The 17480-nt window shown below is 45.0% G+C and overlaps 1 protein-coding gene across 1 annotated transcript in view; it reads left to right on the plus strand.

Annotated features, from left to right (window-relative positions):
- Nucleotides 1–385: 385 nt before the first annotated feature.
- LOC311131854 (SWI/SNF complex subunit SMARCC1-like) overlaps nucleotides 386–17480 on the plus strand; it is a gene marked incomplete at its 3' end in the record, with an annotated part of 17574 nt that continues 479 nt past the window's right edge. Inside the window, exons 1-21 of the mRNA XM_084164982.1 lie at nucleotides 386–669; nucleotides 1077–1196; nucleotides 1278–1363; nucleotides 1600–1774; nucleotides 1859–1928; nucleotides 2020–2089; nucleotides 2165–2240; nucleotides 6262–6387; nucleotides 8260–8345; nucleotides 9358–9479; nucleotides 11239–11298; nucleotides 11389–11426; nucleotides 11559–11674; nucleotides 12293–12364; nucleotides 12492–12605; nucleotides 12757–12910; nucleotides 13132–13302; nucleotides 13501–13759; nucleotides 13837–13911; nucleotides 17285–17340; nucleotides 17426–17478. Of these exons, the coding sequence (XP_084021108.1) occupies nucleotides 493–669; nucleotides 1077–1196; nucleotides 1278–1363; nucleotides 1600–1774; nucleotides 1859–1928; nucleotides 2020–2089; nucleotides 2165–2240; nucleotides 6262–6387; nucleotides 8260–8345; nucleotides 9358–9479; nucleotides 11239–11298; nucleotides 11389–11426; nucleotides 11559–11674; nucleotides 12293–12364; nucleotides 12492–12605; nucleotides 12757–12910; nucleotides 13132–13302; nucleotides 13501–13759; nucleotides 13837–13911; nucleotides 17285–17340; nucleotides 17426–17478 (2276 nt within the window). The 5' untranslated portion in view covers nucleotides 386–492. The remainder of the gene's footprint in view (nucleotides 670–1076; nucleotides 1197–1277; nucleotides 1364–1599; nucleotides 1775–1858; nucleotides 1929–2019; nucleotides 2090–2164; nucleotides 2241–6261; nucleotides 6388–8259; nucleotides 8346–9357; nucleotides 9480–11238; nucleotides 11299–11388; nucleotides 11427–11558; nucleotides 11675–12292; nucleotides 12365–12491; nucleotides 12606–12756; nucleotides 12911–13131; nucleotides 13303–13500; nucleotides 13760–13836; nucleotides 13912–17284; nucleotides 17341–17425; nucleotides 17479–17480) is intronic.

The following is a 17480-nucleotide window of genomic DNA, read 5'->3' on the forward strand; positions in this document are numbered from 1 at the left end:
TATTGAAAACACACCAGTTTCACTTCAAAACAATTTACCCTAGCCACATGCCAAGTTTACTTTCTTCTACGTCAGGACAGGAGCGGTACCTTGGGAGATTTAGTTCATTCGTCAGTAACGAAGGCGATGACCTTCTAATCTACTTGCTAGCTGTTCATTGTATAAAAAAACAACACAAGAAAATCTCGTTTTATTACTCTAATCGAAGATTTTATGTAAAAGAGATAATGGCGCCTTGCCATGCATCAGTTCCAGTGAATGTATGTATATATTATCAGTTCACACTTCAGCTGATCTGTGTCAGACAGTGGAGTTTTGCTTCTATCTGCTGGACATAGAGAGTGAACACCTGAATCAATTTGTATTTTTGAAAAATTCTCCCGTTCTATCGCGTGTTTTGGGAAGTTGCACATAGCGTGTGGGCGAGGCTGTCTTGCAGCCGTAACAGCAATTAAGCGGGCTAGTTTTCCACCCGTTATTATCGGCGTTATAATGGCGACAGCGTCTGGAGGACCGAATCTTGTGGCTCCTGGGACCAGCCAGAGTCCACGCACTACCACAGCACAGCGAAAGAAAAACGGAAATCTGTCCGCGAGGTTTTGGGAGAGCCCCGATACCCTGGCTCAGCTCGAGACTGTCCGACAGTGGATCGGGAAGCACTACAAAAAGGTGCGTGAGCTAACACTAGCATAGCGGCTAACTCCACTGTTGATTCGGACTAAATGAAAACTAGGCAGTCTCTCACCACTTTGTTACTAACTGTTTATTAAAAACATTTGCTGTATGCGGTAACATCAACATCAACCTTATCCAGCTATCTGAGGTTGGAAGCTAGCTAACAAGATGGCTAGTACACTAACGTTAGCTCTTTTTACAAGCTAATTCTGTTACATTATGACCTGTTTTTACACTTATTGCTAATGTGCTCCATATTTAGTACTGACTGCTGCGGACAGTATGACGTAGCTAGATGCTCAAGCTATACTAGATGTCTGACTGTTGGCTATCTATACTAGTTACATGTCCTTTTGGATTACTCTGTGTGTAAGGATGACTCTGTGTGTGTGTGTGCGCAGTATGTGCAGGCAGACTCTCCATCCTGCCCGGCTCTAGCTTCCCTCACACTGCAGCTGCTACAGTTCCAGGAAGAGGTTCTTGGCAGAAGTGCAGACAAACCCACACTCACCAAGCTACCTGTGAGTACACACACACGCGCACACTAACACATACTCTCAACCCATGCTCACCAAACTGCCCCTGGGTGTACTCCCCTCTAGTCTCAGTGCTTCCTGGACCTGCTGCCTGGAGGCGGGCTTTGCCACATCCTTGGCTCCGCCTACAAGTTCAAGATGGATCAGGGCTGGTGAGTGACAGATCTTATTCCCTATCTTGTACCTCCTATCCACTACCTTCTACCTCTATCAGGGCTTGTGAGTGACACCTCCGGGCCACGTCCCATTTCAGCCCCTGCTTGGTGATCTGCATGGCACTATACCTCAAGTGTGTGCTTATGACACAGAAAGCATTTCACTGAGACCCTCCACCCTTTCTCCACTCTTCCTTATTTCCATTTCCTTTATCCCTTTCTCCCTCCCCCAGGAGAAGGTTTGACCTACAGAACTCCTCTAGGACGGACCATAACTTAGAGATGTTTACTACCCTGGAGAAGAACCTGGTCCAGAATAGCTGTCTTTCGAGGCCCGTGGTGTATGTGGACCAGGAGGTGGATCAGAACCTGAACAGCAGACTGGCTGACATCATCACCAAACACCAGGTGAGGGAGGGGGATTTATGTAATATTGCCAGAATGGTGGGTAATATTGTTTTCTCTCTTGGTTAATGTAGTTGTCTGTCTCAGGGTTCGTTGACTGAGGACAGAACCCAGGCCTCTCACCACATCTACCCCCGTCCAGCCGTTACAGATCACGGTCAGTGCGCGTATGTGTTCATAGTCGGTGTTGACAGCTATGACCCCAATTTCCATTTTAAGTGACCGTGTGTGTCTACTGATTGTTCCAGATGAGTGGGTGCGTCCCATCATGCGGAAAAACAAGCATGTGTTGGTGCACTGGGGAAGGCACCCTGACAGGTAACACACACACACACACACACACACACACACACACCATAATCATGTGTATGACTGTGTTTGTGTTTCATGTAGCTACGATAGCTGGCTGTCCTCTAGTGATGTAGAGGGAGAGGTGGAGGAACCACCACACACACACAGACCTTGGAGGGTAAGAACACACACATACTAGGGCTGTCCTTTGACCCCCCCAAAAAATATTGGTCGACCGAGAGTCGTTTGTTCTTTCGACCAATTGATTGGTCTCAATTTTAAAACTTGTATTTTTCCATATGTAGACGCATCCTATGTGTTTTAATCAAATCAACTATATGCACTGAGCTTGTCTGATGCTTTAAACGCACTGTTTGATGAAATAATTAAGACACACACATGACTAGAGGGAGTCCGACCGCAATTAAATTGAGTGTGCCAGGCGGGGCTCAGACTTGCTGTGTTAAAAAAACGACAGCGAGTGACTGTGTGACTAGCACCCCGTTGTCTCTCTCTCCTCCCTGCTGCAGCGACCACCACAGAACGTCAACCGTGTTTTTATCACGCTGTCCGTGTTGCTGAAGCTGCAACATAATTACAGCCGTTTCTGACTGAAATGTTCTGTTACCGAAATCTCTAATTCCCTCAACCCTTGCTCTCTTTACGTGACACATGTATGCATTGCATGCACGTGTCCAGTAGGGCCTGACCTATAGCATATCGTGGGGCGGCAGGTAGCTTAGTGGTTAAGAGCGTTGTGCCAGTAACCGAAAGGTCGCTGGTTCTAATCCCCGAGCCGACTAGGTGAAAAATCTGTCTGTGCCCTTGAGCAAGGCACTTAACCCTAATTGCTCATGTAAGTCGCTCTGGATAAGAGCATCTGCTAAATGACACCCCAAAAAAAAAAATATATATATATCATAATCACATCAATAAATTGGTTATAACAAACTCTGAACACCATAACAAGTGACAGCAAAATGGATGCAGAGGACGTGACAAATAAACTTGAAACGGGGGAATGTTTACTGGTTTCTCAGGAGGTAAAGGGGAATGTTTACTGGTTTCTCAGGAGGTAAAGGGGAATGTTTACTGGTTTCTCAGGAGGTAAAGGGGAATGTTTACTGGTTTCTCAGGAGGTAAATGGGAATGTTTACTGGTTGCACAGGAGGTAAAGGGGAATTCAGATGTGTGGAATAAATTTGACTAGTTGTGGAAAATAGTGGAGATCAAGAAAAATAAGTTAAGGAGCAAGCGCTGCATGCATGTTATGTGTGCCGAACAGGATCAGATTAGAACAATGGAAACCACACTAAATAAAAGCGTACCAGAGAGTCTGTTGTAAAGATAATGTAGTTATTTGTAAAGCCTTTATTACAGCAAAGACTATACGGTCGCATTCATCGTGAGTGCAATTTCCGAAATGGAAAGGTTTATTCATTGTTTACGCTAATTATTCAAGGATCGCTTTATTTTATTTTAGAAACTAAAATCCTTGATTTTTGGATTTCTTTCATGAATGACTCGTATGCTTGTGTGATGACATAGCCAATATAACTATTGAAATATAGGCCTAAGTAATTTACGATGTTAAAGACTAAACAGGATGCGCTCTTAGGCCTACAGCTCGATGGTGGTCACGCAAGGTTGCTATACTAAGCCTACTAATGATAATGACATCATTTATAATGATAATGATGATCATAATAATAATAGTAAAAATAATAATAATAGTAAAAATAACAAGGAGATCATGAAAAAGGAGGGTTATTATTATTTTCTTGACGTTTTGGAACAGTGTAAACAACACTAAATAACGTATAAATAATACCAGAGAGGCTGTTCTAACGAAAAAAACGTGTGTAGCTATGGTTGCGTGAGGCTTGGCGCTCACGGAATCAGTAGACTATTAAACAAACACTCATACGGGCAACAGAAGCAGGATCTGTCTTATTTCTGTAGATAGAGTGGGGAAAAAAAGTATTTAGTCAGCCACCAATTGTGCAAGTTCTCTCACTTAAAAAGATGAGAGAGGCCTGTAATTTTCATCATAGGTACACGTCAACTATGACAGACGAAATGAGACAAAAAAATCGAGAAAATCACATTGTAGGATTTTTAATGAATTTATTTGCAAATGATGGTGGAAAATAAGTATTTGGTCAATAACAAAAGTTTCTCAATACTTTGTTATATACCCTTTGTTGGCAATGACACAGGTCAAACGTTTTCTGTAAGTCTTCACAAGGTTTTCACACACTGTTGCTGGTATTTTGGCCCATTCCTCCATGCAGATCTCCTCTAGAGCAGTGATGTTTTGGGGCTGTCGCTGGGCAACACAGACTTTCAACTCCCGCCAAAGATTTTCTATGGGGTTGAGATCTGGAGACTGGCTAGGCCACTCCAGGACCTTGAAATGCTTCTTACGAAGCCACTCCTTCGTTGCCCGGGCGATGTGTTTGGGATCATTGTCATGCTGAAAGACCCAGCCACGTTTCATCTTCAATGCCCTTGCTGATGGAAGGAGGTTTTCACTCAAAATCTCACGATATATGGCCCCATTCATTCTTTCCTTTACACGGATCAGTCATCCTGGTCCCTTTGCAGAAAAACAGCCCCAAAGCATGATGTTTCCACCCCCATGCTTAACAGTAGGTATGGTGTTCTTTGGATGCAACTCAGCATTCTTTGTCCTCCAAACACAACGAGTTGAGTTTTTACCAAAAAGTTCTATTTTGGTTTCATCTGACCATATGACATTCTCCCAATCCTCTTCTGGATCATCCAAATGCACTCTAGCAAACTTCAGACGGGCCTGGACATGTACTGGCTTAAGCAGGGGGACACGTCTGGCACTGCAGGATTTGAGTCCCTGGCGGCGTAGTGTGTTACTGATGGTAGGCTTTGTTACTTTGGTCCCAGCTCTCTGCAGGTCATTCACTAGGTCCCCCCGTGTGGTTCTGGGATTTTTGCTCACTGTTCTTGTGATCATTTTGACCCCACGGGGTGAGATCTTGCGTGGAGACCCAGATCGAGGGAAATTATCAGTGGTCTTGTATGTCTTCCATTTCCTAATAATTGCTCACACAGTTGATTTCTTCAAACCAAGCTGCTTACCTATTGCAGATTCAGTCTTCCCAGCCTGGTGCAGGTCTACAATTTTGTTTCTGGTGTCCTTTGACAGCTCTTTGGTCTTGGCCATAGTGGAGTTTGGAGTGTGACTGTTTGAGGTTGTGGACAGGTGTCTTTTATACTGATAACAAGTTCAAACAGGTGCCATTAATACAGGTAACGAGTGGAGGACAGAGGAGCCTCTTAAAGAAGAAGTTACAGGTCTGTGAGAGCCAGAAATCTTGCTTGTTTGTAGGTGACCAAATACTTATTTTCCACCATAATTTGCAAATAAATTCATTAAAAATCCTACAATATGATTTTCTGGATTTTTTTTTCCTCAATTTGTCTGTCATAGTTGACGTGTACCTATGATGAAAATTACAGGCCTCTCTCATCTTTTTAAGTGGGAGAACTTGCACAATTGGTGTCTGACTAAATACTTTCCCCCCCATAAATGGATGATTTATAAAGCCAGGCATGTTTAACAGGTAGGCTATTGATTATATACCTAATCAAGTTGGCATTTCCTCTCTCCTCACTTTTCTTAGAAAATTAAGGCAATAGCTGTTTTCACATCTCCTAACTCCACTGCTGCCTCCGCCCCATTGTTCTCAACACCAATATGCTGGTTAACTTAGCTATTATGCACATAGCAACATGGTCTCGGAAAAGGCGCCAATTCAACAGCGCACTGATGTTTCAGAACGCTGGAGAAAGCGCATTTGTTATAAAATAATATTATTCTTATTAGTGATGCACCATTGTTCTTATGTAATATAACCATATACAGTTTCAGTAGCACGTCTTAGAGTGATGGACTGTACCACCCCCACGGCCTCCACAGTGGATCAGTCCACTCAGACAGGAGCCAATCAGACAGGTGTCTTGTGCACCATTATCTTTTTTTTAAATTATTTTTTTGCTACTGCTCAACTAAAGAAATCTCAGTCGACCATCAGCCTATTGACCAAACAATCGACCAGTCAACTAAATTGGGTCAGCCCTAACACACACACACACCACACACACACTTCTATGGCTATTTCCCACAAGTGTTGAATGTGTGTGTGTGTGTGTGTGTACAGGTGCATGCAGGCTGGGTGTTGGATACGGAGGTGTATAATGAATGGATGAATGAAGAAGACTACTTGTTAAATGACAGAAACGTTCCTCTCATCCTCCGCCGGAGAGTCCACCTCACAGACCAACAGGTGTGTGTCTGTGTCTCAGTGTGTGTCTGTGTCTCAGTGTGTGTGTGTCTCTGTGTGTTTCTGTGTTTCTGTGTCTCAATCGTCTGTGTCTCTGTGTGTGTCTATGTGTGTGTGTGTGTGTGTGTGTGTGTCTGTGTCTCAGTGTCTGTGCCTCAGTGTCCCAGTGTGTTTCTGTTTCTGTCTGTGTGTTTCTGTGTCACAGTCTCTCTGTGTCTCCGTCTGTCTGTCTCAGTCTGTGTGTTTCTGTGTCTCAGTGTCTGTGTGTTTCTGTGTCTCAGTCGTCTGTGTCTCTGTGTGTGTCTCTCTGTGTGTCTCTGTGTGTGTGTGTGTGTCTCAGTGTGTGTGTCTGTGTCTCAGTGTCTGTGCCTCAGTGTCCCAGTGTGTTTCTGTTTCTGTCTGTGTGTTTCTGTGTCACAGTCTCTCTGTGTCTCTGTCTGTCTGTCTGTCTGTGTCTCAGTCTGTGTGTTTCTGTGTCTGTTTGTTTCTGTGTGTTTCTGTGTCTTTGTGTGTTTCTGTGTCTCAGTCGTCTGTGTCTGTCTGTCTGTGTGTGTCTCTGTGTGTGTGTCTGTCTCAGTGTGTGTCTGTCTCAGTGTGTGTCTGTGTCTCAGTGTGTGTGTGTCTGTGTCTCAGTGTGTCTGTGTGTTTCTGTGTGTTTCTGTGTCTTTGTGTGTTTCTGTGTCTGTGTGTTTCTGTCTGTCTGTGTGTCTGTCTGTCTGTCTGTGTCTCAGTCTGTGTGTATGTGTGTGTGTCTGTGTCTCTGTGTGTGTGTCTGTGTGTGTGTGTTTCTGTGTCTGCCACAGTGTGTGTATGTCTGTGCCTCAGTGTGTGTGTCTCTGTCTCTGTGTCTCAGTGTGTATGTGCGAGAGATCCTGTTTCTCAGTGCTGAGTGTGTGCTGGTGAAATTGGTGTGTGTGTGTGATGTCCTCTCTCCTCAATCTTTAACCGAGGCCTGTGTGATGTCCTCTCTCCTCAATCTTTAACCGAGGCCTGTGTGATGTCCTCTCTCCTCAATCTTTAACCGAGGCCTGTGTGATGTCCTCAATCTTTAACCGAGGCCTGTGTGATGTCCTCTCTCCTCAATCTTTAACCGAGGCTTGTGTGATGTCCTCTCTCCTCAATCTTTAACCGAGGCTTGTGTGATGTCCTCAATCTTTAACCGAGGCCTGTGTGATGTCCTCTCTCCTCAATCTTTAACCGAGGCCTGTGTGATGTCCTCAATCTTTAACCGAGGCCTGTGTGATGTCCTCAATCTTTAACCAAGGCCTGTGTGATGTCCTCTCTCCTCAATCTTTAACCGAGGCTTGTGTGATGTCCTCTCTCCTCAATCTTTAACCGAGGCTTGTGTGATGTCCTCTCTCCTCAATCTTTAACCGAGGCCTGTGTGATGTCCTCTCTCCTCAATCTTTAACCGAGGCCTGTGTGATGTCCTCAATCTTTAACCGAGGCCTGTGTGATGTCCTCAATCTTTAACCGAGGCCTGTGTGATGTCCTCTCCTCAATCTTTAACTGAGCCCTGTGTGATGTCCTCTCTCCTCAATCTTTAACTGAGCCCTGTGTGATGTCCTCTCTCCTCAATCTTTAACTGAGGCCTGTGTGATGTCCTCTCTCCTCAATCTTTAACCGAGGCCTGTGTGATGTCCTCAATCTTTAACCGAGGCCTGTGTGATGTCCTCAATCTTTAACCGAGGCCTGTGTGATGTCCTCTCCTCAATCTTTAACTGAGGCCTGTGTGATGTCCTCTCTCCTCAATCTTTAACTGAGGCCTGTGTGAGCCACTTTCTAAGAGTTGATACGTCCTCACTATACCCCTTCTCTGATCACTCCTCTCTCCCCCTCCCTCCCGTCCTGTCTCCCCCTCCCACTCTCCATCAGGACCTTAAGTTTACTCCAGTGAAGAAGAGAATACGCTCCCCCTCTCCTCCCTCTTCCGACGGCAGAAAGAAAGGAGGAAAGAAGAGGTAAAGTTGACCTATTGTCCCTTTCTCCCTCTAACTCTTCTACCCTCCTCATTGGCCCTTTCTCCCTCTGACCCCCTCTTCCATCCCTATTGGCCCTTTCTCCCTCTGACCCCTCTTCCATCCCTATTGGCCCTTTCTCCCTTTAACCCTTCTTCCATCCCTATTGGCCCTTTCTCCCTCTAACTCTTCCATCCCTATTGGCCCTTTCTCCCTCTAACCCTTCTACCCTCCTCATTGGCCCTTTCTCCCTCTGACCCCTCTTCCATCCCTATTGGCCCTTTCTCCCTCTAACTCTTCCATCCCTATTGGCCCTTTCTCCCTCTAACCCTTCTACCCTCCTCATTGGCCCTTTCTCCCTCTGACCCCTCTTCCATCCCTATTGGCCCTTTCTCCCTCTGACCCCTCTTCCATCCCTATTGGCCCTTTCTCCCTTTAACCCTTCTTCCATCCCTATTGGCCCTTTCTCCCTATCACCCCTCTTCCATCCCTATTGGCCCTTTCTCCCTTTAACCCTTCTTCCATCCCTATTGGCCCTTTCTCCCTCTGACCCCTCTTCCATCCCTATTGGCCATTTCTCCCTTTAACCCTTCTTCCATCCCTATTGGCCCTTTCTCCCTCTGACCCCTCTTCCATCCCTATTGGCCCTTTCTCCCTCTGACCCCTTCTTCCATCCCTATTGGCCCTTTCTCCCTCTGACCCTTCTACCCTCCTCATTGGCCCTTTCTCCCTCTGACCCCTCTTCCATCCCTATTGGCCCTTTCTCCCTTTAACCCTTCTTCCATCCCTATTGGCCCTTTCTCCCTCTGACCCCTCTTCCATCCCTATTGGCCCTTTCTCCCTTTAACCCCTCTTCCATCCCTATTGGCCCTTTCTCCCTCTGACCCTTCTACCCTCCTCATTGGCCCTTTCTCCCTCTGACCCCTTCTTCCATCCCTATTGGCCCTTTCTCCCTCTGACCCCTCTTCCATCCCTCCTCATTGGCCCCTTCTCCCTCTAACCCTTCCCTCACTAGTGGTGGGTCTAAGAGGCGTGGCCCAAAGGAGGAAGAGGAGGTGGTAGAGGAGGATCTGACTAAAGATATGGAGGATCCAACACCTGTCCCTAATATGGAGGAAATTGTACTGCCTAAGAATGGTACACACAAACACACACTCATCCAACACACACACACACACACACACACACACACACACACACACACACACACACACATATACAGTTGAAGTCGGAAGTTTACATACACCTTAGCCAAATACATTTAAACTCCGTTTTTCACAATTCCTGACATTTAATCCTAGTAAAAATTCCCTGTCTTAGGTCAATTAGGATCACCACTTTATTTTAAGAAGGTGAAATGTCAGAATAATAGTAGAGAGAATTATTTATTTCAGCTTTTATTTCTTTCATCACGTTCCCAGTAGGTCAGAATTTTACATACACTCAATTAGTATTTGGTAGCATTGCCTTTAAATTGTTTAACTTGGGTCAAACGTTTCGGGTAGCCTTCCACAAGCTTCCCACAATAAGTTGGGTGAATTTTGGCCCATTCCTCCTGACAGAGCTGGTGTAACTGAGTCAGGTTTGTAGGCCTCCTTGCTCGCACACGCTTTTTCAGTTCTGCCCACACATTTTCTATAGGATTGAGGTCAGGGCTTTGTGATGGCCACTCCAATACCTTGACTTTGTTGTCCTTAAGCCATTTTGCCACAACTTTGGAAGTATTCTTGGGGTCATTGTCCATTTGGAAGACCCATTTGCGACCAAGCTTTAACTTCCTGACTGATGTCTTGAGATATTGCTTCAATATATCCACATAATTTTCCTTACTCATTATGCCATCTATTTTGTGAAGTGCACCAGTCCCTCCTGCAGCAAAGCACCCCCACAGCATGATGCTGCCACCCCCGTGCTTCACGGTTGGGATGGTGTTCTTCGGCTTGCAAGCATCCCCCTTTTTTCTCCAAACATAACGATGGTCATTATGGCCAAACAGTTCTATTTTTGTTTCATCAGACCAGAGGACATTTCTCCAAAAAGTACGATCTTTGTCCCCATGTGCAGTTGCAAACCGTAGTCTGGCTTTTTTATGGTGGTTTTGGAGCAGTGGCTTCTTCCTTGCTGAGCGGCCTTTCAGGTTATGTCGATATAGGACTCGTTTTACTGTGGATATAGATACTTTTGTAACTGTTTCCTCCAGCATCTTCACAAGGTCCTTTGCTGTTGTTCTGGGATTGATTTGCAATTTCCGCACCAAAGTATGTTCATCTCTAGGAGACAGAACGCGTCTCCTTCCTGAGCGGTATGACGGCTTCGTGGTCCCATGGTGTTTATACTTGCGTACTATTGTTTGTACAGATGAACGTGGTACCTTCAGGCGTTTGGAAATTGCTCCCAAGGATGAACCAGACTTGTGGAGGTCTACAATGTTTTTTCTGAGGTCTTGGCTGATTTATTTTGATTTTCCCATGATGTCAAGCAAAGAGGTACTGAGTTTGAAGGTAGGCCTTGAAATACATCCACAGGTACACCTCCAATTGACTCAAATGATGTCAATTATCCTATCAGAAGCTTCTAAAGCCATGGCATCATTTTCTGGAATTTTCCAAGCTGTTTAAAGGCACAGTCAACTTAGTGTATGTAAACTTCTGACCCACTGGAATTGTGATACAGTGAATCATAAGTGAAATAATCTGTCTGTAAGCAATTGTTGGAAAAATGACTTGTGTCATGCACAAAGTAGACTTGCCAAAACTATAGTTTGTTAACAAGCCATTTGTGGAGTGGTTGAAAAACGAGTTTTAATGACTCCAACCTAAGTGTATGTAAACTTCCGACTTCAACTGTATACACATTCACACCAGATGTTGTTGACTTGTTGACTCTCTGTCTGCAGTAAACCCGAAGAAGGACAGTGAGAACACTCCTGTCAAAGGAGGGGTGATGACTGACCTGGGTGAGAGCGACAGCGTGTGTTTCTCTGTGTGTGTGTGTGTGTGTAGTTGTGTAACTCCTCCTCTCATCCCTCTGTTATTCTCTTTGTCAGATGAAATCGAGGATGACTCTTTGCTTCCTGGAGGAAGGGTAACTATAAAATTCGAATGTATGGCATTTTATACAATCACTTTATATAATTTTACTAGGACTTAGTATGTCTGTACCATCCATATAGCTGTGTGTGTATTGGTGTGTGTGTGTGTGTGTGTGTGTGTGTAGGAGGATGATGAGGAGGGCAGAGAAGGGCTGCGTCTATCAGACGGAGAAGACAACATCACAGAACAAACACACCACATTATCGTCCCCTCCTACACTGCCTGGTTCAACTATAACTGGTGAGTACACACACTCACACACACACACACACACTCTCAAACACACACACACACACACACACACACACACTCTCTCAAACACACACACTCACACACACACTCTCTCAAACACACACTCACACACACTCTCAAACACACACACACACACACACACACACACACGTCACACACACACACACTCTCAAACACACACACACACACACACACACACACACACACACACTCACTCACTCTCTCAAACACACACACACACTCTCAAACACACACACACACACACACTCTCAAACACACACACACACACTCACACACACTCTCAAACACACACGTCACAAACACACACACACTCTCAAACACACACACACACACTCTCAAACACACACACACTCTCTCAAACACACACTCAAACACACACACACACACACACACTCTCAAACACACACACACACACTCTCAAACACACACACAAACACACACACACTCTCAAATACACACACACCCACACACACACACACACACAAACACACTCTGAAACACACACACACTCTCAACCACACACAAATTCCAAAATGAGCGTTCTTTGTTGTGTTCGTTAAACCAAACAGTGTGTCTATGTTCCAGTGTTCACCAGATCGAGAAACGAGCGCTACCGGAGTACTTTAACGGAAAGAACAAGTCCAAATCTCCAGAGATGTGAGGAGCAATTTCACGTGTTCCCCAGGGTTCAGTTCTTGGACCCCTGCTGTTTTCTTCAGACGTGACTGTACCCCTTGGAGACATAATGAACACTGTGTGTGTGTGTGTGTTTGTGTGTGTGTAGATACCTGGCGTACCGTAACTTCATGATCGATTCGTACCGGCTGAACCCCCAGGAGTACCTCAGCTCCACCTCCTGCAGAAGGAACCTGACGGGAGACGTCTGCGCCGTCATGAGGTGTACTAGGAAGTTCAAAACACCACTTAGTGTGTGTTTTCTATCAGTGTATATATTCTAACTCTATATCTGTGTGTGTGTGTGTGTGTGTGTGTGTGTGTGTATATTCTAACTCTGTAACTGTGTGTGTGTGTTGTAACTGTGTGTGTAGGGTCCATGCGTTGTTGGAGCAGTGGGGGTTAGTGAACTACCAGGTGGATGCAGAGATCAGACCTCTCCCTATGGGACCCCCTCCCACCCCTCACTTCAACACACTGGCTGATACACCCTCAGGACTGGCCCCGCTACAGCACAGACCACTACAGGTAACACACACACACATTTATGTATTCAAAATCATAGACTATAAAGGTGAAATTATTGAGGTGATTTTTACCGTTAAATTGACAGCCTGTATCCTCACTGTGTTATGACTAGAAGATCCTCTCAAATCTCTCCCCCTCCCTCTCTCTCCTCCCCTCCATCCATCCATCCCTCCCTCCCTCTCTCTCCCCCTCTATCCCTCCCTTCACATCTCCCTCTCCAGGTGTCCTACTCCCAGCAGATGTTGTTCTTCCCAGAGAGGAGTGTAGAGAAGCCCTCAGACTCTCAGAACTTTGGCCTCAGAACAGACCTGTACACCAGGAAACACCCAAAGAGTAAAGGAACCAGTTCAGGGAGGGATTGGACAGAACAGGAGACCCTCCTACTGTTGGAGGTGAGCCAATCATCTCTCAGCTGATGTTCCCTCCACCAATCAGAAAGGTTATATGTTATCTGGCCTATAATCTTTTTCTTCTATTTTTCTCATGCCTATCCATCTCTTACCTCCCACATTTCTCTACCTCCCATGCCCCCCTTGTTCTCCTCCCTCTCTCTCTCACTCTCCCTCTCTCATTCCATCTATCCATCCCAGGCATTAGAGGTGTATAGAGATGACTGGAACAAGGTGTCTGAACACGTAGGGTCTCGTACCCAGGATGAGTGCATCCTTCACTTCCTGCGTCTGCCAATAGAAGACCCCTATCTGGAGGACTCTGCCTCCTCACTCGGCCCATTGGCCTACCAGCCCGTTCCCTTCAGCCAGTCAGAGAACCCAGTGATGAGCACTGTGGCGTTCTTAGCATCCGTGGTCGATCCCAGAGTCGCCGCTGCCGCCGCCAAGGCTGCCCTGGGTACGTGTGTGTGTGTGTGTGTGTATGTGTGTTTGTTTTACTCAGTTTGTGTGTTAACCCAGTTTCTGTCTCTGTAGAGGAGTTTTGTCGTGTCCGTGAGGAGGCTGACAAGGTTCTGGAGTTCCCTGCCCTCAAGGAGGCTGAGAAGACAGGTATGAGTCTGAAACACGGCAGACACACACGTACACACCAGGTTTTCCACTAGGAAAATGTAGCGGCGGACATTTGACCGGCAGCATTTTAATTTAATGGACATTTGAGACATTTACCGGACCCATATGCATTCGGTGCGTAACCTGATTAGGGCATCCACCTAAGGTGGTCAGAATGACAGATATCACATTTAGATGATGGTAATTCATAATAACAGAACAGGCAACTCGAGGATGCAACGGTGTGCGTCCTTCTTACCGAATTCCGATGCGCATTTGAAGATGTTAATATACATCTTCAATAACTGTCCATAACTGTCCACATTTTACTTTTCCTCAGCCAACAAGACGAGTAACTAACAGCAAAATCACTAGCCTATGTCAATCTACTATCCCCCATAGTAGAAAAGTTGACCTGTTCTGTTGGTCAGCTTGTCGTTCTGCGCGACAAAGAAATAGCCTGTTCCAAACAGACTCTGGGACAGTTGTGGGAGGATAGATCCCAAAGTCATCCAACCAGTAGGCCTCGGCTACATAAAACAATAACTAGCAATGAGTCTGATGTAACAGATCAGAACGTTTAGCTTTAAAATGTTGATACACAATTATTTATTCACATTATAAGCTCAGCAATGTGCACAAGGCAGGAGGCTACGTGCGAATGTTTGTTCCATAATGCAATTAGCGGGAAAACACCATTGTCAAAAGCGCAAATGCGAGCTGTTTCATGTGACAAAGATGAAAATATCCATTCGAAATGTTGAAAGGGGTGAGATCTAAAGATGCAACAACTAGGATGGGTTGCTAATATGACTAGGTTTGTGTCTTTGGCTACTGGACAATGAAAGGAAGTTGATTTAAAAACCAATAGAACATGAGTGAAATAGGCTTCTTGTTTCAATGGCATATGGAAGTCTTGATAAAATAATTCCCTCCATGTCGGATTTTACTTTGACGCAAGGGAAGCATAACGACTATACACATGCGGCAATTTAATTCCACTAAATTATGCAAAGTAACGTATAGACCGATAAGCACGACCGGTCAAATGTATTTCCATCAATGAATAGGCTAAAAATCATTATTTTGCAATGGGATTTTTCTTCTTCTCCTGGACAGTTGGCCAGCGGAAGTTTTTATTTATCAGCTTAACTTTTTTTTTTATCGTCCAAAAGCCATCTGTTACCGGAAACCCTGGTACACACATACACACTCCAAAACCCTCAGACTCTGTGCAGCAGAGAATCCTTCCATCATCCTGTAAGATTGAGATCACTTTATTGGTCAATTGCACACAAGGTCCAACCGAAATTTGACATCCGCTTTTAACCCAACCCCCCCCCCGAAAGAAATATGCATACACATACAGTGCCTTGCAAAATTATTCATCCCCCTTGGCGTTTTTCCTATTTTGTTGCAATACAACCTGTAATTTAAATGGATTTGTATTTCATGTAATGGACATACACAAAATAGTCAAAATTGGTGAAGTGAAATGTAAAAAATTACTTGTTTAAAAAAAATTCTAAATAATGGAAAATTGGTGCGTGCATATATATTCACCCCCTTTGCTATGAAGCCCCTCAATAAGATATGGTGCAACAAATTACCTTTAGAAGTCACATTACATTTACATTTTAGTCATTTAGCAGACGCTCTTATCCAGAGCGACTTACAGTTAGTGAGTGCGTACATTATATTTGTATTTTTTCATACTGGCCCCCCGTGGGAAATATATTTATTTAACATATATTAGTTAAATAAAGTCCACCTGTGTGCAATCTAAGTGTCACATGATCTCAGTATATATACACCTGTTCTGAAAGACCCCAGAGTCTGCAACACCATTAAGCAAGGGATACCACCAAGCAAGCGGCACCATGAAGACCAAGGAGCTCTCCAAACAGGTCAGGGACAAAATTGTGGAGAAGTGGCTGGGTTATAAAAAAATATCAGAAACTTTGAACATCCCACGGAGCACCATTTTAAATCCATTATAAAAAAATTGAAAGAATATGGCACCACAACAAACCTGCCAAGAGAGGGCCGCCCACCAAAACTCACGGACCAGGCAAGGAGGGCATTAATAAGAGATTCAACAAAGAGACCAAAGTTAACCCTGAAGGAGCTGCAAAGCTCCACAGCGGAGATTGGAGTATCTGTCCATAGGACCACTTTAAGTCGTACACTCCACAGAGCTGGGCTTTACGGAGTGGCCAGAAAAAAGCCATTGCTTAAAGAAAAAAATAAGGAAACGCATTTGGTGTTCGCCAAAAGGCATGTGGGAGACTCCCCAAATATATGGAAGAAGGTACTCTGGTCAGATGAGACTAAAATTGAGCTTTTTGGCCATCAAGGAAAACGCTATGTCTGGTGCAAACCCAACACCTCTCATCACCCCAAGAACACCATCCCCACAGTGAAGCATGGTGGTGGCAGCATCATGCTGTGGGGATGTTTTTCATCGGCAGGGACTGGGAAACTGGTCAGAACTGAAGGAATGATGGATGGCTCTAAATACAGGGAAATTCTTGAGGGAAACCTGTTTCAGTCTTCCAGAGATTTGAGACTGGGACGGAGGTTCACCTTCCAGCAGGACAATGACCCTAAGCATACTGCTAAAGCAACACTCGAGTGGTTTAAGGGGAAACTTAAATGTCTTGGAATGACCTAGTCAAAGCCCAGATCTCAATCCAATTGAGAATATGTGGTATGACTTAAAGATAGCTGTACACCAGCGGAACCCATCCAACTTGAAGGAGCTGGAGCAGTTTTGCCTTGAAGAATGGGCAAAAATCCCAGTGGCTAGATGTGCCAAGCTTATAGAGACATACCCCAAGAGACTTGCAGCTGTAATTGCTGCAGAAGTTGGCTCTATTAAGTATTGACTTTGGGGGGATGAATAGTTATGCACGCTCAAGTTTTTTTGTCTTATTTCTTGTTTGTTTCACAAAAAAAAATATTTTGCATCTTCAAAGTGGTAGGCATGTTGTGTAAATCAAATGATACAAACCCCCCAAAAATCAATTTTAATTCCAGGCAACAAAATAGGAAAAATGCCAAGGGGGGTGAATAGTTTCAAAAGCAACTGTACATGCATATACAGGTTTTGGAGAGGTGTGGGGGGCTGCCACACTGGGTGCCTGGGGAGCTGTTGTTGTGGGGGGGGGGTTAAGTGCCTCAAGGGCATGACAGCAGGCAATGGCATCTAGGATTTGATATCAGCAGCCCTCCGATTGCCAGCTCACCTTCTGCCTGAATTTTTTTTTCTCCATCGGAACCGGGATTCGAACTGGCAACCCTCGAACTGATTACTTTGCTGGCTTGCCTCTCTAACCACTAGGCTACCTCTCTCTCGCTCTCTCTCCTGTAGACGCGATGGATGGTGAGAATATGGAGTCGGACTCTGACTCCCAGCAGCCTCTGCAGGTGAGACAGGAAGTGACACTTTTTTTTCTTCTTCTAATAATCTGATTGTAAATGGGTGATGATTCGTTGTTTGTTTGTGTTCCAGGCGGATGGACAGAAGGTTCCAGAGCCCAGCAGAGGAGAGAGAGCAGAAGGAGAGC

This window comes from Coregonus lavaretus, assembly GCF_964263955.1.
Source record: "Coregonus lavaretus genome assembly, chromosome: 7".
NCBI lineage: Eukaryota > Metazoa > Chordata > Actinopteri > Salmoniformes > Salmonidae > Coregonus > Coregonus lavaretus.